The 17,903-nt window shown below is 39.5% G+C and overlaps 1 protein-coding gene and 1 pseudogene across 1 annotated transcript; one reads left to right on the top strand and one right to left on the bottom strand.

Moving 5' to 3' along the window:
- The first annotated feature begins 3,170 nt into the window (after positions 1–3,170).
- On the top strand, positions 3,171–5,726 carry LOC143676519 (gamma-crystallin F). The gene is made up of 3 exons (XM_077152014.1): positions 3,171–3,179; positions 3,261–3,503; positions 5,454–5,726. Exons 1-3 carry the CDS (start codon positions 3,171–3,173, stop codon positions 5,724–5,726), a joined length of 525 nt encoding a protein of 174 aa, XP_077008129.1.
- A 5,446-nt stretch (positions 5,727–11,172) lies between these two features.
- LOC143676518 (BAG family molecular chaperone regulator 2 pseudogene) lies at positions 11,173–11,806 on the bottom strand (annotated as a pseudogene).
- Positions 11,807–17,903: the final 6,097 nt, after the last annotated feature.

Below are 17,903 nucleotides of genomic sequence, written 5' to 3'. Positions count from 1 at the left end.
CAGCCATCTTGCAACCAGGAGGTGACCAATATGAGGGAAAGACCATGAGAATTTCAGAGTACCAAAGAAAAAGAAAAAAGATAGAAAAAAAACCGGGTAGGCCACGGTGGCTCAGCAGGTAAGAATGCTTGCCTGCCAAGCCCGAGGACCCGGGTTCGACTTCCGGTGCCTACCCATGTAAAAAAAAAAAAAGAAAAGAAAAAGAATTTCAGAGTACCAGGAGTAAAAGAAACCCATTACTGTTTAATTCACTATAATTGAATGTTATGTTATTTGAAGCTCAATACATTTATGGTTGCTATACACTATATATGCATTTTTCTAGGAAGACTGTCAGAACTTTAAATGGAGACTTAAAGGGTTCCCTGATGCAAAAATGGAGGAAAAAAAAATTGAACAGTGAAACCATAACATGTTTTAGGCCTGGAGATCATGTAGTGCAGATAACTCATTTTATGGAGGTAAACCTGAGGTTCAATTCTAATGTCATACAGTCAATAATAGAGGTGGCAGTAGAATCCAGGACTCATCGCTCCCAAATCACTGATTTTCCATTATGGAATTAGGGAGATTCTTGTTAAAGTAATGACAGTTCTACCTTACAGATTCTTTGATGCAATTTTATTAAGGTACATTCACACACTATACAATCCATCCAAAGTATACAATAAATGGCTCACAGTATCGTCACATAGTTGTGCACACATCACCATAATCAATTTTAGAACATTTTCATTACTCCAGAGAAGAAATAAGAATAAAAAGGAAACCCAAAACATCCCTTACCTCTTATCCTCTTATACTACTGACCCCTAGTATTGATGTGGTACGTCTGTCACTGTTGAAAGAATATTACCGTTAACTATTGCACATAGTTTGCAATAGATACATTTTCCTCATACACCCCTGTATTATTAACTCCTCGTAATAGTGTTGTACATTTGTTTTAGTTGATGAGAGAAATTTTTATATTTGTACAGTTAATTACAGTCATTGTCCACCACAGGATATACTGTGTTATACATTCCCATGTTTTAACCTCCAGCTTTCCTTCTGGTGACATACATGACTCTTCCCTTTCCACTACATTCACCCACAATTCATTACTGTTAATTATACTCACAATAACATGCTATCATCACCTCTATCCATTTCCAAACATTAAGTTCGATCTAGTTAAAATTTCTGCACATATTAAGCAACCATTCCCCAATCTCTAGCCTCATTCTATATTCTAGATTTTATGTCTATGAGTTTACCTATTATAATTAGTTCATATTAGTGAGATCATACAAAATTTGTCCTTTTGTGTCTGGCATAATGTCCTCAAGGTTCATCTATATTTTCACGTTTCAGAATTTCATTCTTTCTTATAGCTGAATATTCCAGCATATGTATATACCAACTTTTGTTTATCCATTCATCTGTTGATAGACAGTTGGATTGTTTCCATCTTTGGGCAATTGTGCATAATGTCGCTATGAACATCATTGAGCGAATGTCTGTTCATATCCCTGCTTTCAGCCCTTCTGGGTCTATACCAAGTAGCCTGCAGATTTTTACTATGAAGCAATTTCAAACAACCAACCAGGAATTGAATGAAATATATCGGATAATTCAAAGCTGCATTTTCTCTCTTGCTCATTCTCTCTGTATGCGCATGTGTATACATACACACACACACTTATTTCTGAATGGTTTGTTTTTATATGAGACTATGGTTTAATTATTTTTCTTTTTTACTTCTCTATAGTTTCCAAAATTTCTATAGAAGTTAGAGTTCTTACAAGCAAGAGTTGTGACTGAGGCTTATTAAACTTTTATGGATCAGATGAAATTTGTTCAGAGAAAGCTATTTTTAAGTTATTAGGTTTGTGTAGCAGGAATCCAAACCAAAGAATGAGATAGGGAGTCTCAAGGTTGTATCTAGTTGAGGGTTAGCTTCTTTTAAAGCAGTTTTTAATGAAGGACATTTCTTCTTCACTCTCCAGGGGACATATGGCAATGTCTGGAGACATTTTTGATTGTCACTACTGGGTGGGGGTGGGGGTGCTCTAACGTTATGTAGTGGAACAGAGACCAAGGATGCTGCTAAACAGCCTATGGTGCACAGGACAACCCAACAGAGAATTTCTTGACCCAAAATTTCAAAATCTTACCATAGTTGAGAAAGCCTGCTACTAAAAGGAGTGGAAAAAGCACCAAGAGCTGCTGGGAGGATCTTTGGGGGAGAAAAGAAGTTCCAGTCCCTGGAGCTGGGTGGAGCCTTAGCAATCGAGGCTTATCCCAGAGATCGTGAAGGGAGAAAAGGTAGAAGTTTTACACGATTGTGGGATTTGGAATTTTGTTATATTCACACTTTTACTTGAATCTTTCAGTAGCCAAAGCAACTAAACTTAGCATTTAGCAAAAATATTAAGCAGAAAGTTACAAGTGTCAGTAAGAATTGTGAATGAGTCACTTCATATATTCCAAAGTTGAGGATATCATTGGCTGTGCGGTGGAAGTATCTAAGGCCAGGCCCCTCAATCTCCTGATGTCAGAATAAACAGGGCTTCCTCCAGATCCAACCACCTTCTCTTCCTTCTGCAGGTGTTACTGAGGAAGCAGCTTGCTGATATGCAGGTAGGGTCATCGAGAGGTTCTCTCGAAAGAGAAAATCTCATCCTACATTAAACGAAAAGGCAAGTTCATTCCAATGTTCTAAATTTTGACACATACCCCCAAAAGTTTTGTAATTGAAATGCCTTATGCTTCAGCCCATTTTGACCTCAGACTTGCCAAATGTGAGTTATTCTAAAAACATTATTTTGAAATTTAAAAAGCTAAGTAAAATATTTAATTACAATCATCAACTTGGTTAAGCGCCTTTGTTAAATCCCAATTTCCCAAATAAGCTTCCCAAAAAGGCCTGAACAGCACCAAGAGAAGGTTTTAACCAGGGTCATCAATTCGAAAGCTCTGGAAAGTCTAAGAGGACACGTACAATATAACCCCCACAGTCATTAAATAGAAAGAAAGAAAAAAAAGGAGAGAAAGAGAAAAATCCCGTTCTCACTCCCGCAGGCCCCTTTTGTGTTTTTCTTGCCAACGCAGCAGGCGCCCTTGCTACATAACCCCGCGCACGGGGATCCGTGTCACACCGAACTCCATCGTCCGCTCAACCAGCCATGGGCAAGGTGAGGCCAGCGTGGGGGCCCCGGGAGCAGCAGGGCCTGGGAGCCAGGCCTCTGAGTCCTCTCCTCCCCTTGTCCTTGCAGATCACCTTCTACGAGGACCGGGGCTTCCAGGGCCGCGCCTACGAGTGCAGCAGCGACCACTCCAACCTGCAGCCCTGCTTCAGCCGCTGCAACTCCATCCGAGTGGACAGCGGCTGCTGGATGCTCTACGAGCTCCCCAACTTCTCGGGCTGCCAGTACTTCCTGCGCCGCGGCGAGTACCCCGACTACCAACAGTGGATGGGCCTCAGCGACTCCATCCGCTCCTGCCGCCTCATCCCCCACGTGAGTCCAGCTCCACCCGGGTCTTTCTGTGCTGTCGAGTCACGCCAGCTCTCCAGATGTGTTAGTCATACCACAAGCGGCAGGATGGTAGATCTTTTTCTGGCTCCTACTGTATTCTCTTGTCCTTTATTAACATCTCCAGGGTTTCTCCTCCACTGAAAAAAATATTTACTTTGCTAAAATTAAATTGACTTCTACTGGGAATAAACAGTGCAGGGTATATTAGCTCAGAGTGTCTACGGGGGGCGGATTAATAAACAGGAGATTAACTCCTTACCATCCAGTGGCCTGAAGTTGATTATTTAGGCTTTGTCTCACTTTCCTCAGCTGTAAAGTGGGGCGGATAAGAGTAGCTAATATAGAGAGAGGGTGGTGAGGGGGAGGAGAGGAGAGGGGGAGGAGAGGAGAGTTCCTGGCACCTGGGGAGCCACCCCCTCCCCTAAGTAGTAACTTTGTTATAAGCCTGAAGGTCCTCCGCCTACCTTTTGATTAGACAAAACGAGCAACTAACAATGTGATTCCAGTAACTCCCACAAAGCTCCTGCTACCCAAATAAAGCCCCATCAACCTGATGTTCCCTCTTAGAGATTCTCAAATGGATTCTGAAAACGTCCTATGGAAAATGCACTGCATTTGTGACGATTGGAAACCACTCAGAGGGTTTAATAGTTAATAGGACCCAGACTGGCCATAGGAGCTTAAAAACCCCGGTTTCCAACTGTCAAGTCCTGGCTCTTGTAATTACAGATTGTACACTCTAGTAATGCGTTTACTCATAAAAAAAAATAATAAGACTTATAATGGTTGTTTTGCATATGCTCGACTGTTGTGAAGATCAAATTAGATAATGTTCATGAGACTTCTTTGTAAACCGTGGAACACTGCTCAAATGTGCGATCCCTTATTTGCAGGTTTTTTTATCCCTCAGAATGAATCGCTTGTGAGAACCTTTCCTAAAGAAGGATTTTATAGTATAACAAGGAAGAGATTGAGCCATGAGTACCTACTACGAAAGAACAAAAAGACGAAGAAAAAACAAATGGTCAAAAAAAGAGAGAGAATTTGTTCAGGACAAACAGTTTAGCTTTCTGTTTTTCTTCGTCTTGTGTAGGCCTCCTTCCTGATCTTGCTTATTTTTTTAAAATTACACAAGTATATTTATATTATATTGCCTTTTTTTTTCCTGCTTATTACCTAAAACAGATTTGCTGGAGCATAAATTTGAGCTGAAACTGAAACATTCTTGCTTTTCAGGATTTGAGAGTGGCAGGTTTAAAGAATAAAGGAAGGGATTAAGGGATTGCCTGGGGCAGACTCTCTTCCTGAATTGTCCCCAATCTGTGGCCTCACTTTGTGGAAAGCAATTCAACTTCCTCTCCCCCTGGCTTCCTCTAATGTAACTGAGATTCAAAATGCTTTTTTCGGGGGATCCATTTGTCTTTTTATTTTTATACTTAAATAATTTCATATCATCCAAGTTGAGCTCTAGGTCGCCATGTATTTTTGATGGAAAGAGCAAAACAAAATACATAAAAATCATTATTTAAAAATAATACTGGGGGCAATTGTGGCTCAGTGGCAGAGTTCTCACCTGCCATGCCAGAGACCCAGGTTTGATTCCCAGAGCCTGCCCATGCAAAAAATAATAATAATAATAAAATAATACTGAACAGGGCCAGCACATAGCGTCTATGCAGGTTGTGGCATCAGAAACTCTAGGGTGCACCATTCATATCATGTTAATGATCCCTCGTGAATTGTGCAGTGTACAACCTGCGCAACTATGCATAGCAGCCCTGGTGTTGATGGTCTCTTTCTTTTAAGTCTTTCATTCACCTTTGCTATAGCAAACATAAAGAAATGCTAATTTCCTAGGAAGGTGTGTGATCTGTTGCTAAAATAAGATCGGGTTTTCTGACGTTTCCTCATTTGCCTTTGCGGAACCCACAGACGAGCTCCCACAGGCTCCGTGTCTATGAGAGAGAGGACTACAGAGGCGAGGTGCTGGAGCTCACCGAGGACTGCTCCTCTCTCCAGGACCGCTTCCACTTCAGTGAGCTCCACTCCTTCAACGTGCTGGAAGGCTCCTGGGTCCTCTACGAGATGCCCAGTTACCGGGGACGGCAGTACTTGCTGAGCCCTGGGAACTACAGGCGGTACCACGACTGGGGGGCCGTGACTGCCAGGGTGGGCTCTCTGAGGAGGGTCGTGGATTTCTATTGAAATATTTTTACTCTACCTCTTTCTCTATCGGGAAGCTAATAAAGTATTTCCTGTGTGTTTCATGCAATATGCAGTCCTCTTTTCTGTTCAGGCTTCTTGGCGGACTTAGCGAAAATAAATGTAGAAATAAGATGGGTTTCCTCACACTTATCCCTGGAAAGGGCATTATGGGGTAGGAGTTACCACAGGTTCTAGGTTCCTAGTGCCTGAGTCCAAATCCACTCACCAGCTGTAGGTTGCTGGCCCTTCTGCTTCTGTTTCCGAATTTGTAAAAACAGGGCTAATAGTTTCCACTTTATCGGGTTGTGATATGAATTAAATGAGTGAATATATGTAAAACCTTTATAATAGTACCACGTATGAAATAAATACTTTATAATAAGTATTTGTTACTTAGGTTTTAGTATTGTTGAATATTTGAGACCTTATAAATCAGAACTTTTCCAAGTATCCACAATGGGTTGACGATCATTTGCATCAGAATCAATCACCTGGGATACTTATTAAAATGCAAATCCCTACACCCCACTTCTGGCTGATTCTTACGCAAATTAAAATTAAGAATCAATTCTAAATCTAATTCTTTTTTAGTACAGAACCACATCCTAAATATTGTTTGAGCACCTCTGTTTTAGACCCTGTTCTCTGCACTGGGAAATGAGTAGAAGAGCAGACTTTCTCCTAATGGTTCACAGTTTAGTGGGGGAGCAGAACATAGAAATTTAAAAATAATTTTCCAAATATAGCAATAGAGGGGACGCTGAGATGCTCCTGACATAACTTGCATTGTCTCCAGAAAGGATTTTGAGTGTTCCCAGTACAATATTGAGAATTGTGAGCAAGTACCAAAGACACTGCTCTAAAATATATCTAGTGAAATTTTTATCAGAGTGCTAGTGCTAGGAAAAAGAAATAGAAACAGAATCATCAAACTGATGTGACAGGCCATGTAACAGAAGGATTAAAACTCAAAGATAGGATTAAGATTAGAGCACTTCGGTTTATATTTCAACTGTATCTTGTATTAGCTAGGTGAGAATCTTGGGTTAGGTTCCCTCAGACCCAGATTGTGAACCAAGGCCTTGGGAGGAGGTGACTTGTTGGGAGAAGTGCTCCCAAGGAGAAAAGGTGAAGGCGCAGGGGAGCAAGACAAGAAGAGGAAGAAGCCAACTCAGCCTGATGGCTTGGCATGAATCATACCTCAGACAGAGTCTCTCCTGCCTTGATTCAAAGGATTTGAGTGCTTGTGTTCCAAAGTAGGTCCCATCTTTTATTGTCATGATGGAAAGGGGACACAAAATGCCTAAGCACTTTGGTTCACCTTTCTAGTGAAGGGTCACCCCCCTTGGAAGGTGGCAGGGCAAGCATTACCAGCCTAGCATGCAGCCACTGGAGGCTGAGCACACAGAGCTGGCAACCAGTACCAGAGGGGATCTGGACAGGATATCAACAGTGTATGCCATCACAAGTTACTTAACTTTTTGGTACCTTGGTTTCCTCATCAACATAATAGGGATAATAAAAGTATCCACCTTATACAGTTGGAAGGTTAAAATGAAATAATGCACGTGAATACTTAGCACACAGCCTGGCACATAGTAAGCACAACCAGATGCCTACTACGATAGTACAATGCTGTGATCCCTCCTCTCCAATTAAGGTGCTGTTATTGAGGCAAGCTTCTCTGCCTGACATTTCTTCTCTTGGGATAAATTCTCTCCCAACGGCAGGACCAGCCTGCTGTCTGGTCAACCACGCCCAGATACTGCCAAGTCTTGAGGGCGAACCCCACTTAGCTGCAAGTGGCATCTCTGAAGCCTTCTGCTCTCCTGTTGGAGGAAACTCTGGGGGTAGGCCTGCTAAACTGAGAAGATGGAAAGGTAAGCAGATCTGACTCTAAAGTTGAAATACATTTATTTAAAGAAGAGGAAGAGGAGGTGGGGGAAACAGCTCTGTTGTTTTTGTTTGTTTGTTTATTAGTTTGCTTACAGATGGACAAAGATAAGGATATTAAACTCTGGGAAGATTTATGTTGATTTGGCTGAATTTCTCCAGTTATCATTGGAGAAATTTGAGTATTAAAGAAAAATTGTTCGAGGATGGTATCACTCAATCCTGATATCTCCAAAACTGATATTTCAAATTAATATGGCCATCCTCTTAACAATGATAAGACATGAAAGAAACAAATGCAACTTTCACATAAAAAGGCCAGAGTTATTATTTTACAAGTTGAAAGTCGTATCGATAGGAAGAATTTCAGCACCTCATATAGTCTACTCTGTAGTCTTTTAGACAAATGTTTGAATAGCAGTGCCTACCGCTAGGTCATTTAAGAGAACACTGCACTATTACATGAGAAGGTCACTGTCACAAGGAATGAGGGCAGAGACTCTATACAAGGAGGCAGAGTGAAGTATAATAAAAACACAAGGAACACCTGTATACACACCATCTAGATTTCACCATTACTAAGTTGATTTTATTAGATGTCATCATCTAACATCTACCCAGCCATCATTCCATCTTATCTTTGTTGCGTCCATACACATCTCCTTAAATACTTCAGCATGCCAAGCATTGTTGTCTTAATTTACCTTTCTGTGAAGACTGAATGATGGTAACCACTTTTTCAGTGCTTTCTCGTGTCTTCTTTTTGAAGTATCTATATAAATATTTGTTGATTTTTCATTTTGCTATTTTCCTTTTTATTATTGCATGGTAGGAGCTCTTAAATATATTCTGGAGAATATGAATCCTATGTTAGATAAATATTTTGTAATTGTTTTCTTTCAGTCTCTGGCTTATCTCAACGGCATTGGTTTGTAAGCAGAAGTTTTTCATTTTGATGAAGACTAATCTATCACATTTCTTTTCTTTCTTCTTTTTTTTACTTTACAGTTATTGCTTTTTGCACCCTACGAAACATGAATTTTCTTTTACTTATGTTTATACAGCCTTATACAGTCTTGCCAATGTCATTAGAACTATCAATAGATTTATTACAGGAATGGCAGCAAGGCTCATACATACTCAGGGCTACTGAAAAGACAAGAAGACCATAGGAAGCACTGCTCAACTGCTTCCTGCTGAGTTAAATATCAGCAGATTGCTACTGAGACAACAAAAATAAGAGATATTGTATGCTTCCATTACCCAATAAAGGAAAAAAAATAAAAAGAATTTGGGGTATATGAGAGAATTTGTACTTGGTAGAGAGTTTATTGTGGTAATGAATGCCAATACAATCAACCCTCTCTATCCATAAGACTTAAGGAATAGAGACACTCACTTTTTTTAATGCAATTTTATTGAGATATATTCACATAGCATATAATCATCCAAAGTGTACAATCAGTGGTTCACAGTATCATAGCTTAGATGTGTATTCATCATCACAATCAATTTTTTTTAACATTTTCATTATTTAAAAATATATATATATAAATGAAAAAGAATATTCAAAACATCCCATGCCCTTATGCTACCCTGTGCTGGTTTGAAAGGATTATGTGTCAAGAAAAGCCATGTTTGAATCCTGATCCACCACATGGAGGCAGCAGTTTCTTTTCATCCTTATTCAGTACTGTAATTTGGAAGCCTGATTAGATTATCTCCATGGAGATGTGGCACACCCAGTTGTGGATATTAACCTTTGATGAGAGGGAGATGTGACCCCATCCATTCCAGGTAGGTCTTCATTAGTTTTCTGGACTCCTTTAAAAGATGAAGCATTTGGGGTTAAGAAAGCCACAAGAATCACGAGAGCCCACGCAGCCAGAGACCTTTGGAGATGAAGAAGGGATATGTCTCCGGGGGAGCTTCCTGAAACAAGAAGCCTGGAGAAACAGCTAACAGACGTCACCATGCTCACCATGTGCCTTTTCAGTTAGAAACCCTGAACTTCATCGGCCTTTTTTAAATGAAAGTAACCTCTTAATGGTGCCTTAATTTGGACATTTCTGTAGCCTTGCTTTAATTTGGACATTTTTCACAGGTGTAGAACTGTAAATTTGCAACTTAATAAATTCCCTTTTTAAAAAGCTGTTCCATTTCTGTTATATTGCATTCTGGCAGCTAGCAAACTAGAACACTCCCCTATTATTATCATTTTTCTGTCCTTATTTTTTTACTCACCTATCCATACACTGGATAAGAGACACCAATTTTACCAGCAAAAACTCATAAATTGCAAATGTACTGTGATGTATGGCTCTCCTAAAATCTCTGTACTGTATAAACAAACTATATTGTAATGTTAACTTTTTTATTTTTTATTTAAAAATAAAAATTTTTTTTTTTTATTTTTTTTTTATTTTTATTTTATTAGAAGAAACTTAATACACCATGTTGGAAAGATTTCAGTGAAATCAGTACATTTTAATTACTGATGATAGAATAAATTCATGTCTCATACAAAACAATTTAGAAATATGTATTAGGCAATGAAAATGTACATGCCATGCTTGACCTACTAAATCCCAGTGCTAGAAATTTATACAAATAAAATTTATACAAATATACAAATAAATAAATTTTATACAAATAAGATTTTTTAAAAAAAAACAGAAAGCTCTATGTACGTAATGAAGGTTGCAGTAATAGTAACAAATTGAAAACAACCTAAATATCCAGTAAAACAGGAATAGGTAAGTAAATTATGGTATAGCTATACAGACTAACCTACAGTTTTTTAGGTTGGCAATTAAGCAACTTTATAGCAGCTCTTAAAAAACTAAAAGGAGGTTACAACATTGTATTTTTGTAATTATTAAAGTTTTATAGAAATTATGCATTTGAAAAAAGATAAAGTGAACATATAATTGTTCACAGTGGCAAAATTATGGGTGGTTTTTTTTCTCACCTTTTATGTCATATTTTCATGTATATCAAAAGTTACATTGATATGAAACATATTTTTTAAGTTCAAAAAATTTTATACAGATGCTCCCACATTTTTTGTTGAATAATACAACATATTGAAACGATCTTGTTTTGCAATTCCTTTTATCCCTCTAAACACAGTGGTTTGCTAATAGTACATGCACAGTGTGTGCTGTTTAAGGTAAAGAATTTCTAGTCAACTAAATACCCCGTGTGCCCAGTTGTTTCCATTCCAGGCAAAGCAGAAGAGCAGTGAAACCTTTCTCTTTTTTTCCCCCACAAACTATGTATTCATCCACAGAATAGTAAAAATATATATATTAGGTTCTAGGTATTTATACAAATGAAAAATTCAATCTAAAAATTAGAACTGCAAATAGTTAAATTTTTAAAGTATAATTGTGTTATTCACAAAGCTCATGACCCTGGAATATTTTCCACATCTGAAACAACTTTCCCTATCAAATGGGCACTTACGCCTAACATAAAGAACTAGTTATCCCTTAAAATAGTATTTTGTCATTTTACCATCACTATTTGTTACTGCTCTTAGGGTTGGAAACTAATTAAATCTGCTCTCAGCATTGTGTTGTAGAGTTTTGGGATCTGCTCCTTTAGAATGCTCTGGCAGCTTGATGGCCTTGTCAGAGTTTTCAGTATTTCTAAATAGAGTCTTTAATCTTCTCTTAATTTTCTTCTGATCTTCAAGAGCACAGCCAGTTACCATGGATTGAAATTTCTGATCAACACGCCCAGGTGGTACCTCAGATGAACATGCGCTGTACAGTGACATTAAATGGCTCTTGGCATTTCCCAGATCATCCAGAAACTCACTGACCAACTCAGCGATAATCGTGGTGCCGTGCTTTAGAGATTCTTGCTGCTGAGGGTTCCTCATTGTTTCCATTGAAACTTCAACGGTGAGAGTTTGTCCCATCAAGCCATTTACAGTTAGATTTATTTCTTCTCTTTCTTCTTCGCTGTTCTGCCTCATGTCCTGGCTATTTTGGATATTGTGGATCATCGCCAAGAGGATTTTTCACTCTTGTTCAACAGCAGCTGCTGCTTCTCTCAACGCTTCAACCCTGAGCTCCAGCTGCTTCAGGCCGTCCAGCAGGTGGCTGGAAGGTCAGCCACGGAGGAGGAGCAGCAGAAGCGACCCCATTGGCTTTCGAGTCGCTCTTCACCTGAGCCATCTGAGCCCCCTAAACCGGGCAGCCAAGAGGTCACCGGCCCCTGGCAGCAGTGAGTCAAGTGTCTCTAAGGTTAACTTTCTAAAAATATTTGTATTTTTATACATATGTATGGTATACATTGAGCACTTACTATATGCCAGATGTCAGGCTATGAGAGATTCACATGTATTTTACCCTCTCAGCACACAAAGTATTTTAATTTCCATAATGTACTATTTAATACTTAATGTATCCATTATTTAATAGTTACTGTATTTATTATTATCTTCATTTTGTAGACTTACAGAGATGAAGAAACCGACCAAGTCCACGTAGTCTGTTCATAACTCATGTTCACCATAGAAGTTTGAGTAAGGCAAAAGATCTCAAAGAAAAATATCATCAACCAGAATCCCACCACTTAGAAAGAACCACTGTCATTGTTTTAGCATATATCCTCCCGGGCTTTTTCCCCCCCGCATATCTTTTTTAAAACATTCTTTTCTCCAAAACAAAATTGGAATATTGTATACAATGTGAATGTGAATTTTTAAATTACTATTAACTGCTAAGATTGTTTGAGGAAACTTCAAACTAAAAAGGTATTTTTGTAAAGGCTTTTTAGCCAGTTCCTCAGACTAGATAAGGCTAGAAACATCAAAGACACAGGAACAACGCCCACATAATTAGAGAAGTGGAATCAAAGTGTTTTTTATCCCTTTCAATTTTCTGCTTATTATACTAGAAGGTACTACAAAGCAATCATCAAGTGAACTTGGAAAACTGTAATTAGTATTTTTAAATGTCGTGATGACTAAGCACCCATATTTAGACTTATTAAGAGGGAGGTTAAGGATTTTGAATTTTTTAGTCAGTAGAGATTCGGAGGCCTGGTGCACAGCCGACTAACTAGACTGACTTAGGGCAGCATCTCCCAGGCACATGTGTCATGAGAATCAGCTGGGCACTTCCAACGCAGAAATCCGTAAACAAACCGCCTCAGAAATCTCCAGAAAGCGCCCTGTGCGCCTGCGTGGTTCATCGGCTCCCTGGGTTAAGTGTAACGGCTTGGAACATTTGGGGAACACTGAGGGAACGCCTTTCCTTCCGAAGTGTGGTATGAACCGCAGGACACAACAGAGCTCGCTGGATCTCAGGTTCTGCCCCAGAACTGCAGAGGCAGAATCTGCACTTGAACAAGATCCCCGGATGATTCTTATGCACATTCAAGTTGGAGAAACCCTGGGTTTAAGGGAACCCGTACCCCTAAATCCAGTAACGTGGAGGACATTGATTCTCAAGTCTGGCTATACATTAGACTCACTAGTGGAGCTTTTAAAAATACTCATGCCTGGGCCCTCCACTCAAAGATTCTGATTCAATTACACCATTTTCAATTACTATCTCTCCTCTGATTTAAAATTTACCTCTTATATTATCTTATTTATCTTAAGGATCCAAATACCCCTACTATTTTAATACTGGTAAAGTTTGATTGGAAAACTATGTTGGGGCTTTCAACTTCTCTCTTATCAACTTGGCCTAATTGCCAGGCACAGGTGGGGCAGCTGTCTGATAGCAGCCTGTGCCCTTTCCAGCAGCAGGGCACACCCTGGTGGCAGAGTCAGACACAGCGGGGAGAGTGCAGGTGGCCTGGGCAGAGTGCCTCGCAGAGGAGCCAACCAGAGACCCAATGACATGTGAGCAAGGACCCTTTCCAGTCTGGGCATTTTGAGGGTCAGACCATCTGAACCTGAGCACCAGGAGATGTTTATCTTGCTAAGGTACGAGATATTTCAAATGTGAAGTCTAGAATCCAGCTACACTTAAGTTCACTATCAGCTGAGTGTATTATTCATAAGTGACCTCTCTGTTCATTTTTCCTCCCTCTTTCTCTGCATGTTGATTCTCACATCTGTCTTTATTAATGATTTATGGTTCCCCTAACTTTTTTATTTTTTAGTGAAAGTTGGAGACCTCTCATGCCACACAAGTGACTAAATGGATAACATTTCCTTATGCACAAACTCTTTATAGTAACTAACTTTTTTCCATTTAGACAACGCTTTTACTTAACTTAGGTAAGAGCTCCACCCAGTGTTCTTAAGAAGGAAAGCAAGCTTGGTTGAAAAACCTTTTCCAAAATTATGAGAGATATGAGAAGATCTACACCCTTTAAATATTTTTGCACCTTTTCAATGTACTCTGCTAAGCACTGTATGAAGAGTAAGCTTATAATTTAGCCAAAGTTCTTATTAAGCAAATATGAATCTTATTTTAAAAGAAGATGCTCATGACACGTCATCAACACTTCATAAGAGACGGTGAAGAAAGGCATGACAGTGGCTCTTCTGTGTTCACTGGAGCAAGTGTGGACCCTTTTAGCAAAGAGTCCAGCATTTGCATTGTAACTTTTGTCTTCTTCCTCCATCACTCAACATCTGACAGATCCAGTTCTAATTTATGAAACTTTGAGTTCCTGACTAAGATAGATCCCGTATCCTTGTTTAAATATTTCCCCCATTTTACCTTCAAGTTCAATCCTATCTACCTATGATTTCTCTCAACCAACTCTATTTCATATACTAAAGATTTTTCCTTTGTTATTATTGTTTCTGAATCATTTTTTACTGAAGTCTTGATTCATCCCTTTTAGAAAAAAGAATACTGTTCCAAATCTTGACTGGCTTCCTCTGTTCCTCTGACCCTCCTCTGACATATAGGGGTATCTGCATCCCCCCAGTCTTCGAATATCCCCAATCAATCTAAATAGCTTCAGTAAGGAATAATGTGCAATGTGATTCCTCTGTTTCCCCATACTTTTATTTAAAAGCCTTAGCTCTTTAGTTGAACATCCAAACTTTGCATCTTCAGGCTTCTTTGAGTAGTTTAACCTCCATGTGATGTTTGTCCTTTGCCTGGCTCTCCTACTCCCAGTGTACCCTGGTCATGAATATGAGAATTGGAAATTGTCGATATAGCTCACAAATACACTTTATGTTCTCATACTCTTTGGGCTTCCTTAAGCATTTCAGAAAGCCTACACCACATCGAAGGAGAAGTGTGGTGGTTTGAACCTGTATGTATCCCAGAAAACCAGATTCTTAAGTCTAATCCCTCCCTGTGGGTACAAACCCACTGTAAGTAGGTCCTTTCGATGGGGCTGCTTTAGTAAAGGTGTGACCTACCTCATTCAAGATGGATTTTAATTCTATTACTGGAGTCCTTTATAAACAGGATGGAGAGAGAGAAAGCAAGAAGCTAAAAACAACAAAACTCAGAAGAGAAGGGAGAAAGCAGGAGTTGCTGCCATGTGTTTTGCCATGTGGCAGAGCAGCCCTCTGGCAGCTGATCTTTGGAAATAATAGTTGCTGCTGTTGATTTTGAGGGTAAAATGTGTACTGTGAGGAGGAATAAAAGCGTTTTAAATAGAGCCTGATTAAATAAATATTAAGAGAAAGAGTATGAAAAACAGAAGAGTATCACAAAATGGGTGAAACAAGCAAGCTGTGGGACATGGAAACCAGGGAGAAGAACCTAGAACTTGGGGCAGGGAGCGTGGTCCACGAAGAGTCTATCCATTTTCCTAATGGATAATGATCTTGAGCATCTTTTCATGTGCTTATTGGCCACTTGTATATCTTTGGAGAAATGTCTATCCAAGTCCTTGGCCCAGGCTTTAATTGAGTTGTTTGTCTTCTGTTGTTGTATTGTGAAAGTGATTTATATATTCTGAATATTGGACCTTTATCAGATACATAATTTGCAACATTTTTCTCCCATTCTGTAGGTTACTATTCTCACTTTCTTGATAATTTCCTTTGATGCACACAAGTATTTAATTTTGAGAAGATCAAATTTGTCTCTTCTGCTGCTCATGTTTCTGGTGTCATATCTAAGAATTCATTGCCACAGGAGATGGTTTGTGAGAAGCCCTTCATAATTCTGATACTTCATAGTCATTTTAGTAATAATCACTTTGCAATGTCATACCTGGAGGAGGCAGCAGGAGCTGAAGCAACTGAGGCACTGGCCAGGAAGACTCCTTGTACCCAGTCGGGTCTTGGACAAGTGTGCAAGAGACAGACTGGATCCTGGTGGAGAAGAGCTGCTGGAGCATTGCCTTGTGTCCCATCAAACAGATTCCCATGAACTTCTTCATTGTGTACATGGCTGACAATACCATCTCCATCCTTCCTACTATGTTGGTGGGGATGATGATCTGGAGACCCTTCAGGCATTCTAGGCCATTTCAGCCACTTTCAGTATGCTAGAAAGTTCAAGCCAGTAGTTTCTTCAGGGTTTGGTCTATCTCGCTGAGAACCTGATGGGTTTGGTATTGGCTATTTACACGTGCCAGTCCATGGGACAGCTGCATCAGACTGGGTAACCTTCATCAAGCCCCTCCAGAGAATGGAGTTCAGTGGTGGGGACTGCTTCTGTCACTCTGAGAAAGAAGTACCTGGAACCCTATGTATTTGGATCTCATTTAAAAACTACTTTAGACCCAATACACATCTTTACAAATTCTCATGCTGAAAAGAACCAAAAGTTCTATCACCCTTACAAATTATCCTCATGGTATAAAGAACCAAATGTTCTCTTTTCTCCATGATGAGGAAGGAAACAAATCCTAGAAGGACTCTATCCATATGGCTACAAACACAAAAACTATACCTCAATCCTGACTAAAAAAATGAAGGTAAAAACTTTGTTTCCAATACAGAGCAAAAGAACAAATAAAACCATAACTCTACATAAACAAAGACTAGTTCCTGCTAAATCAGGAGCCACAGCAGCATCTCTTCTCGATAAATTGCATGGTTGAGAACAAAAAACTTGCAGCTTCCCTTAAATATTTTGTCCTTAATATTTTCCTTCTATTTAACATGAGCTGTGAGATAAAAATTCTGTCAGAGACAGTGGAAAATGTGAGAAACTAACACTGGATTCAGATTCTATGTGACAAAAATAAACCAGACAAAATGAATACATAAAAAACAGCAAGATTTATTTATTAAGAAAAAAAAAGAAAGACTTTAAGGTAGCTAGCAGTACTGAGTAGTGCAATGGGCTGCTTTTCGCAGCAGTGAGCATCCAGTTCAATGAGGCACTCAGACATTCACTGAAAAATAGAATTTCTTTGTGGGTGGATATTGAACTTTGAGGTCTCTTTTTACTCATGGGAGTTAGTTTACATGATTCTAGGGCAAAATAGTCTAGACTCCTTTGCTTTCACCTGACAGACACTCAACTCAAATTAGTTCAACCTGAAACAGGATTAATTAACTTGCAGTAGTAGGAACCCATGGCTGTTGTCATGCAAAATGATACAAGGGTTCAAACAATGACATGTTTTTCTCTGTACGGGCTTCATCCTTAAATAGGTTTTCCCCAAGTATTCTGCAGAAGCTCCAGGATTACCTGGTATTTTAGTTTATTGGGCTGCTCAAGCCAAAACTATGAGATGGTTCAGCTTAAACAATGGGAATTTATATGCTCATTGTTTTGAGGCTGTGAAAATGTCCAAATCTAGGCATCATCATAGGTGATGCTTTATCCCCAACAACTGTGGCATTCTGGGGCTGGGTGCTGACAATCCTTGGCTCCTTTGTCACATGACAATGCACATGGCAGCTCCTCCTGGTCTCTTCCTTCTCTTCCAGGTTCTGATTCAGCTTCTCGCTTCCTGCAGCTTTCTGTCCATCTGAATTTCATTTTCTTATAATGGACTTCAGTAATAATATTAAGACTCATGCTGACTGAGGTGGGTCGCACCTTAACTGAACTTATCTCATCAAAAGGGCCTGTTTACAATGGATTCACACCCACAAGGATGAATTAAATTTAAGAACATGTTTCTCTGGGATACATACTGCTCCAAACCACCACAACTGGTTGCAAGTGTCCAAATTCCCTGTCTCTCTCCCTGACTGTCTGGGTCAGGTCTCTCAAAAGGATTTCTATTGGACTTTCTGGGGTCATATGCCAGTCCTGGGCCATTAATACTTCCCAGAAGATGGCATAATCAGGCTAGATGAGATGGGACCTTGTGATTGTCAGCTTCACCTGTGGAGGAGCAGTTCTCAAAGTGAAGAGATGCTGGGATGACAAAAAG

Source organism: Tamandua tetradactyla, chromosome 3 (genome assembly GCF_023851605.1).
Source record: "Tamandua tetradactyla isolate mTamTet1 chromosome 3, mTamTet1.pri, whole genome shotgun sequence".
Lineage (NCBI taxonomy): Eukaryota > Metazoa > Chordata > Mammalia > Pilosa > Myrmecophagidae > Tamandua > Tamandua tetradactyla.
This window is presented reverse-complemented; position numbering and strand designations above follow the sequence as displayed.